The 8344-nt window shown below is 37.3% G+C and overlaps 2 protein-coding genes across 4 annotated transcripts; one reads left to right on the plus strand and one right to left on the minus strand.

Moving 5' to 3' along the window:
- On the plus strand, nucleotides 1935-3590 carry LOC109708044 (NAD(P)H-quinone oxidoreductase subunit M, chloroplastic-like). 3 transcript variants are annotated; one of them, XM_020229622.1, is made up of 3 exons: nucleotides 1935-2236; nucleotides 2279-2558; nucleotides 3237-3590. In XM_020229622.1, the coding sequence occupies exons 1-3, from the start codon at nucleotides 2037-2039 to the stop codon at nucleotides 3411-3413; spliced, it is 657 nt and encodes a 218-aa protein (XP_020085211.1). In that variant the 5' UTR covers nucleotides 1935-2036; the 3' UTR covers nucleotides 3414-3590. The 3 variants fall into 3 exon arrangements, with proteins under 3 accessions (XP_020085211.1, XP_020085210.1, XP_020085209.1); XM_020229621.1 differs by having other exon boundaries at nucleotides 1935-2233; nucleotides 2276-2558; XM_020229620.1 differs by having other exon boundaries at nucleotides 1935-2558.
- On the minus strand, nucleotides 3487-7787 carry LOC109708043 (matrix metalloproteinase-2-like). The gene is made up of 4 exons (XM_020229619.1): nucleotides 6960-7787; nucleotides 6610-6838; nucleotides 5284-5360; nucleotides 3487-3769 (listed from the first exon to the last, which is right to left on the minus strand). The coding sequence occupies exons 1-4, from the start codon at nucleotides 7611-7613 to the stop codon at nucleotides 3659-3661; spliced, it is 1071 nt and encodes a 356-aa protein (XP_020085208.1). The 5' UTR covers nucleotides 7614-7787; the 3' UTR covers nucleotides 3487-3658.

Raw genomic sequence — 8344 nt, forward strand, 5'->3', positions numbered from 1 at the left:
CTAGCTAATATATTGATCTGTTTATCAACTTTTCTATTTTCTATTTATCTATTTATCTATTTATCTATACGTCTATTTATCAAATCTAAGTTATCTACTTTTATATATTTTTTTAATTATCTAAATTTGTTCATATTTACAAGACGCAGAAAAGGATTAGCAAAAGTAGATAAAGATTTGAATCTTCTTTGAAGTTAAATTTAACAGTTCAGAGCCTGTTTCTATTCTCCGGACGGATTTTCATAATATAATATAATATATTTTTCTTATTTTCTAGAAAATAGTACTTATATATATTTACATATGAGTGTTTGATTGCCTATATTAGGGTGCGTTTGAATGGGTTATCCGGACAGGATTATAGATAATCGTGTTAGGATTACTGTATTTGATTTATCTGGTATGTAATATGATTAGTAATATAACATCACAATTGGTGCAGGATTATACCGAAAATATTAACGAGTGGGGGTGAGCATGTTGTATTACTAATAGCAGGTTATCTTACATTTATATAAAATTACAAGTTTATTCTTCCGAACCTCTAAACCCTCTCAATACNTTTGGCTAATTATTCGGAGAGTTTTTTGATTGAAGGTAAAATTTATTCGGAGTTGTACGTGAGTTTACATAACATGCCGCAAAAAAAATTTAAATTGCATGATCTATTTCCATCTTTAAGAGAATATAGAAGTTAGGGATATAATAGAAAATAAAACGAACTATCTAATATATTGATCTGTTTATCAACTTTTCTATTTTCTATTTATCTATTTATCTATTTATCTATACGTCTATTTATCAAATCTAAGTTTTCTACTTTTATATATTTTTTTAATTATCTAAGTTTGTTCATATTTACAAGACGCAGAAAAGGATTAGCAAAAGTAGATAAAGATTAGAATCTTCTTTGAAGTTAAATTTAACAGTTCAGGGCCTGTTTCTATTCTCCGGACGGATTTTTTATAATATAATATAATATATTTTTCTTATTTTCTAGAAAATAGTACTTATATTTACATAATGAGTGTTTGATTGCCTATATTAGGGTGCGTTTGAATGGGTTATCCTGACAGGATTATAGATAATCGTGTCAGGATTACTGTATTTGATTTATCTGATATGTAATATGATTAGTAATATAGCATCACAATTGGTGCAGGCTTATACCGAAAATATTAACGAGCCGGGGTGAGCATGTTGTATTACTAATAGTAGGTTATCTTACTTTTATACAAAATTACAAGTTTATCCTTCCGAACCTCTAAATCCTCTCAATACGTCATTTTTAAAATTTTAATTTAAAATTTTAAATTATCAAAATTTAAATTTCAAAATTTTAAAATTTAATTTTTAATCCTTCAAATTTTAAATTTTAAANTATACTACAATCCACTGTTACATTACTATATTAAATCAAATGCGTTAATGCTATTAGCAGTAATCATATTCAAAAATTCAAGATATCTAAATATATCGAAATAATCTGTAATATTACGTAAGGCAAACCAAACGTACCGTTAGGGTATCAAAACACAACAAAAAAACCACATATAAAATGCTATAAATTTGTTGCGAAAATAAAGAGCCATACACCCCAGTGTATTATTACTCCATAAAAAATAATAATAAAGTGCCCAAATAGGTTCTAAGATGAAGGGACCTGAATTATTAGGTTGGGACCCCAAAAATCAGATAAACAGCACTCATCTTTGGTTTACTAAAAAAATATCTTGAAAAATAATTTTCTGACTAAAAAAATATTTTTACTAACGGGACTAGATGTTTCGGTTTTGGTCGAATTAGGATTCAAATCTTTTTTTTGGGTTCTGACTCGAGCCCAATTATTTTTAACGCTAGCAATGAAAGAAAAACCTTATCCACATGCAGCAAGACCATAGTACGTGTGGCTTAAAGCACTTGCTATACCTGCACCTAAAACCAGAGAAAATAATAACATATGCGAGAGAAAAAAAAAAGAGAAGGAAAAAAAAAGCTTAAAATTGTCCGGACGAAGGGCTGAGAGAGCATCAGGAATGGCTTCCACAGCTTCCTCATTCCTCTCCCCAGCTGGTCTATCAGTCCAAGGCTGGGCAATGAAGAGAAAAGCCGGACGATCGAGCCGGTCGCTGTCTGTAGCCGCGCAGCAGCAGCAGCAGCAGCAGCAGCAGCAGCAAGAACTGCTCCAAGAACAAGAACAGCAGAAGCCAAGTGATCAAACCAGCTTGCCGCAGCAGCAGCAGCAGCAGAAGCCGGCAGCAGCAGCAGCTGGTGTGCAGCAGCAGCAGAAGCCGGCAGCAGCAGCAGCTGGTGTGCAGCAGCAGCGGCTGGCGAAGAGTAAGAACATGAGCAGGGAGTACGGCGGGCAGTGGCTGAGCAGCGTCACGCGCCACGTGAGGATCTATGCGGCGTACATCGACCCCGTCACCCACGCCTTCGACCAGACCCAGATGGACAAGCTCACCCTCCTCCTCGACCCCGGCAACGAGTTCGTGTGGAGCCCCGAGGCATGCCAGAAGGTCTATTCCTGCTTCCAGGAGCTCGTCGACCATTACGAGGTAATCGCAGATACCCGCTTCGTCTTCGAATCACCGAGAACTTTTACGATGTTTTCATTTGGCTTCCAACCTTTTCATTGATCCAATTCGGTCCCTAAAACCTGTACAGCGTTGCAATCTTACCCTTTTCATCAAATTAAATATCAAATTGGATAAAAATGCACTCTCGCAATCATCATATAAGAAGCTTAAAACTTGTTTAGCAACAATGAGATGATGAGAGGAAAGGAATTTCACCCAATTTGGCTGAGAAATTTTAAACCAAAAGGGTAAGATAGTAATGAATTCAAAGGCTCGAGGCTAATTATATCACAAACTACAAAGGTTGGGGGCCAAACTTAAACTACACAAAAAAGAAAAATGAAGAAAAAGGTTGATCTCCAAAGTAATTTACTTGAAAACTGATTGAGATGAAAAGTGCCTATGATGAAGCACAGAAGAATCAGAAGCTAAAATCCTCCAACACAATCAAAGGAACAACTAAAACAACAATTTTACCAACACAATCAAGAACGCCAACACAAACAAAAGGCGTCAAAATTGCACCTGCATCTAAAAACAGCAATTCATTTATTTCACTTGTTCATACTTTATCATTATATTCTCTACTGTTTGGCTAGCTCAGCAGTGCTAGCTCATACAGTGTGACTAACAGATTAATTTCCTGGTGCATAAAAGGGAGCTCCCCTGTCGGAGTACACGCTCCGTTTAATAGGTTCGGACCTCGAGCACTACATACGCAAGTTGCTCTATGACGGGGAGATCAAGTACAACATGAATGCGCGGGTCCTCAACTTCAGCATGGGAAAGCCGCGTGTCAAATTCAACAGCAGCCAAATCCCAAATGTACAATAGAATGCCATAAACTTTGTAATCTATGATTCTGATTGATGCGAAAGCAAAATGTATACACACGGCGCACCAATCATTAACCAGTGCCCAAGCATGATGTTACTAGAAACGAAAATCCCAGGTTGAGCATATACATTTACAAAAAGAACCATAGCTTTTAACCCCGATAGTTAATTTATACTGATGAGAGGCCTGATTTATTTACAGAACAAGATAAAGATGTCCCCAAACTCATCTTCCAGAAAATTTCAATTTGAACTCTGGTGCGAAACTGTTTTCTTGCAATCATTGTAAGGCACTGACTTGTAGCTTGTGGATGCAGCCACCCAGGGCATAAATGCTCCTTCATGGCCAACATTCTACAGAGAAATATTTCATTATCAAAAAAATTTGCACAACCGGAAAATGAAGTCTTACCAAAAAAAAATTGCCATAAAATGACATTAATAACAACAACGTTAACACAGCAATCCAAGTTAATGCAACAAAGTATTTTATTTTATTTTATTTTTTTTATGTTTCACTTATAGACTACCAACAGCAAGTTGCGTACACTAAAAACAAGGTGACTAGAAGTAATTTTTATATAAGGGGCTGCATTGCAAATAATAGTATATGTTTTGATGATTCAGGTGAAGCTGCATGGTACCCAAGAATTAGCCTGATAAACATATGCAAAAATTCAAACAATACAAGTACTACAAAATTTCAATCAAGGGGAGAACTAACAACATAGCCCAAATTATGTAACCCAAAGTTATTAAGATTAGCAAGCAAATCTCATATACCATTTCGTCACTTCCCAACATTTTCCAATATGGGACTATTGGAATGTGACATTACCACATTTCATGTAGTATAGTAGAATGTGTCACATATGCGAGAGTACTTGCACATTTTTACAACTTAGTAAATTTGTTTCTAACTAAAGTTTTATACACCAAAGTTCTCGTTACGGTTAGGCATAATTGGCACATGCAAAGTGCACTGGCATATTATGTATAATTGTGCAGTATCAGTACGTGTTGAACACTAGCACATAAAAGGGGTTCAATATGTGTGGCAATCTAACATATGCCCGTACTGAACATTCCCAAGCCACAACACTAAATTACACGATTAGCACCGGTATCTAAGTGATTAGTCACTTACAGCAATAACGATTGATCCTTAGTATGAACTATAACTTTCAATCTTGGAACAAATCCTCTACATTTGATATCCACCCCCAGCATTTACACATCAAGTCATCAACTAAGTTTTTTGACACTATATCAAATAAATGCACTCTGTTATGCATGCTAATGACATAAGTTTCTGCTAACAAAACTTATTCCACTAAGATTCTCATCATTTTCACTCTCACAATGGATAACTGAGTCCCAAAGGAAAGAGCCTTCCAAGGTACTCCATTGGGTATATAATGCCTCATCTCGAAGGGGACGCTAGTTTCGGTTGAATACCAACCTACTATCTTTTAGTTTGAAGAGTTAAGATTTGTAATTTGTTTGTATAAATCTCAGTCCACATGGAATGTTTACCTGAAGTTTAATAATAACAAAGAGCTGTAGAGGGAGAGAGATGGAAGCAACCAGAATACTGGAAGTTCTTTTCCTACAAAACCAAACTAGTCCACTCCAATTTTGGGCAGTTAAATAACTTCTCAAACTTAATAGCTTTGTCTATTGCTAAGCTTCTTTGATGCTCACAATTGGGCATTTAAATAATCTAAACCTTGGTAGCAACTGGCATTTCAAAAGTGCTCTTTGAAGAATTTCTAATCAAGGTACTGATAAGTATCTCAGAAAAACCAAGAGATAATTTCAAATTCACAAAAACAGGATGCCAAAACAGTGCATTCTGAAAATCATACCTGTAACCAAAAGAAGAACCCACGCAACAGACTCAATCCCCTGTGAGGATCAGCACATTCCATCTGTCTGGCAAGATCTGTAATTTGCAGGGAAAAAAGAGTCATCGGCCGTTCTTTCAAACATTTGAGTTTATACAAAATATAGGGGAAAAAAAAGAGAGATTGAGGTATTAAAGTTTGTTCTGAACTATTGAGGATGTGTTAGTTATATACGCAAGATCTGTGGAAGTTTAAAATAGACTAAGCACAATCAAGGACATTTGCTGGAAATATAAGAAACAGATAACAAGCCCCATGTCCAACTCAAGATTGGAGTGGTGACGGGCAACCGAACTTTAAAGGAGACTTCAGAGCTCTCAAAAGCACCATATTCTAAATTGGGTCACACAAGCATAGAGTTTATTTCTCATTAATGATATACTGTGAATAAAAGGATAATATGAAACAATAGCATAATAAATTTTGCCATTTCTTGAAATAATATACTTGTACTGAATATATATTAAATCAAAACTTGTTACTGGAAAACAACTATAAACGGATATCTAGCTTAAAGAACTGTAAGATACCTGGAGATTGAAATGCATACACCGTATAAAACAGTAAAAGAATTAAATAATTGAAAACAGAAAAGCAAGCAACCTATACATAGACAGGACAGGGAAAGCTTCATGTAATACACTAACACCTAATTTATTTATCGTGCAAAGATCTGGCCAGGACTTGGGTGATATATCGAAAGACAAACATTAGGATGAATGGAGAAAATTTGAATGCCCCACAGGTAATGATAGTCCTTTTCTTCTTGAAAACTAGGCAAAGCTGCATGTACCTATGGGTTGCATGTGGTGAGAAAACGAAGCCCTGCACGGCCTATATCTTTTGTGCAGAGTACTTAGCCATGCAGCACATGTTTAAAGCACACAATAAGTATCATTTCATTTTCCAGGACCATATGCCATGTTACTTTTATTGGATTGCTTGTACCGCAGAAAACTTTGTAGAATGTGAGCATTATTGAGGTTTACTAGGCCACAGATAATTGTGAGCTTGCATTGAGCTAAAATAAAATATTAGTCTCAATTTTGTCCTTTTCTTCTCTTTTGAAGGCTTAGTAATGAAGCTTATTCTCCAATTCGCACATCGAGATACCATTTATGTACGCAAACCTAGAAAATCATCGAGAAACAAATATAATATAAGAGAAATAACTAGCTATCGGACATGAACAATCTAACATATGTAGGATGCAGAAGAGCACCTGAAAATATTAAGTGTTAAATGTTAGAAATTTAAACAGAAATGACATGCACTAGGAGAATTTACCTGGGTAATGATCAAAATATGAATAGCCCAACGCATTTGTTGAATAAGGTATGGACATGTTTCGCAACTCCTTGAACTTCGTTATACGTATGCGACGAGTCGCCATTGCCATAAGATCATCATATTCACTCTGATCGAATGGCTGTCGAAGTACACTCATCAGCCTGCTCTTGAACTCAGATGGTACCCTACCAAGGATCTCTTCGGGACAGCCATCGTTTTTCAAGGTCTGTAGCCCCACGATGTTATTAAGAGTAACAGTAACAATAACATTAGTAATAAGGTGCCGAAAATTAAATCCGTATACAATGTTATATTCAAATCAATCAGCATGAGAAGGAAATCATTACGGGAACGTTAGCGGGGGTCTTCGGAGACTCATTAGAAAGGTCCGTAAGCTTCAGCGCCATCTCATTCGATCCACGTTCGCTTTCTTTTTCGACAACTTCAGATTCAACTAACAACTCCTCTTGCCTCTCTTGCTCCTTGATTTCTTCTTCTTTGACATCTTCTTCCTCCTCATTCTTCTCCTCTTCTTTTTCTTTTTCTTTTTCTTCTTCTTCTTCCTCCTCCTCCTCCTCCTCTTCATACCTAACAACCACATTGTTATCCAATTCAAGGACCATTTTCCCATCCACAACCCGGACGTGATCCAAGAAAATCCGATAGCTATCGTCGAACATCGAGATCCGAACATCAAACTGATCGGCGGGTTCAGGGCAACAAGCGGCTATCTCGCTCGAGTTCGATCCCGAACCCGCCCTCGTCCGCTTCGTCGTCGTCGTCGTCGTCTTCTTCTCGCTAGGGCAGGAACTCGGCCCGTTCGCGCTGCCGTCTCCGCTGCGATGAGATTGGATGATGTCGCTCGAATCCTCGTCATCCTCGTACTTGATACGCAAATGCGATCGCGAATCCTCGCAGATCATCTCGAGAACGTAGGATTTGCCATCGACGCGGAGGTGCTCGAGGAAGAGCTTGTAATCGGGGTCGGCGTCGTCGCCCATGGCGATCGCGGATCTCGCGGGGCGAGAGGAGGAGACAATGAGAAGGAGCACGCGATCGCAGATGGCGACTTCTACGGCGGATGATCGGAGGGGCAATCGATCATGGCGCTAGGGTTTAGGGTTTTGGGGAAGGATTAGGGAAGGGGTTTGTGGTGGTCTTTTTGGGGAAGGGGAGAGATTATGGGAGGGAAAAACGGAACAAAACGGTGAGTTAAATGGGCCGAGTTACGGCCCACAAATCATTCGATTGGGACTTACTTTAGGCCCATTGAGGCCTATTAAGATATTAAATTGGATCCGGCTTTTATCTTGTGCAAAAATTTTCAAGCAACCATTTTTGTGATTTCGTTTTTTGGGGATAAATAATAATATTTAAGTATATTAGTTAAAAAAAAAATTGAGTCCGGCTACTATACTATCGATAGTACCAAGTGCTTGGTATTATTGAGTTTTCCATCGTTTGATCTACCCCTTTGACTCTTTTCACCGGTCAAATCATACTATTCAATGAACCATCTACTCAACTATAGAAAACTAGTATCATCCTAATCGGAAATTATTATCATTCTAACCGTATGTCTCTTCATCCAAGGGCCAAAAATCTAATAGCACAAGATGCTTGATACTATTAATAGTACAATAGCCTAATTCAAAAAACTTATATGATTATTAGAGTGGAGCTAGAAGCGAGCATAGCAGTTTGCTTTCATATCATTGCTGGTGGTGGAACA

This window comes from Ananas comosus, linkage group 3, assembly GCF_001540865.1.
Source record: "Ananas comosus cultivar F153 linkage group 3, ASM154086v1, whole genome shotgun sequence".
Classification (NCBI taxonomy): Eukaryota; Viridiplantae; Streptophyta; class Magnoliopsida; order Poales; family Bromeliaceae; genus Ananas; species Ananas comosus.

Coding starts and splice junctions, on each gene's coding strand:
- LOC109708044 (XM_020229620.1), top strand. CDS start 2,037: ATGGCTTCCACAGCTTCCTCATTCCTCTCCCCAGCTGGTCTATCAGTC. Junction 2,559..3,236: donor AGCTCGTCGACCATTACGAG/GTAATCGCAGAT, acceptor GGTGCATAAAAG/GGAGCTCCCCTGTCGGAGTA.
- LOC109708043 (XM_020229619.1), bottom strand. CDS start 7,613: ATGGGCGACGACGCCGACCCCGATTACAAGCTCTTCCTCGAGCACCTC. Junction 6,839..6,959: donor AGACCCCCGCTAACGTTCCC/GTAATGATTTCC, acceptor GTGGGGCTACAG/ACCTTGAAAAACGATGGCTG. Junction 5,361..6,609: donor ATATTTTGATCATTACCCAG/GTAAATTCTCCT, acceptor TGCAAATTACAG/ATCTTGCCAGACAGATGGAA.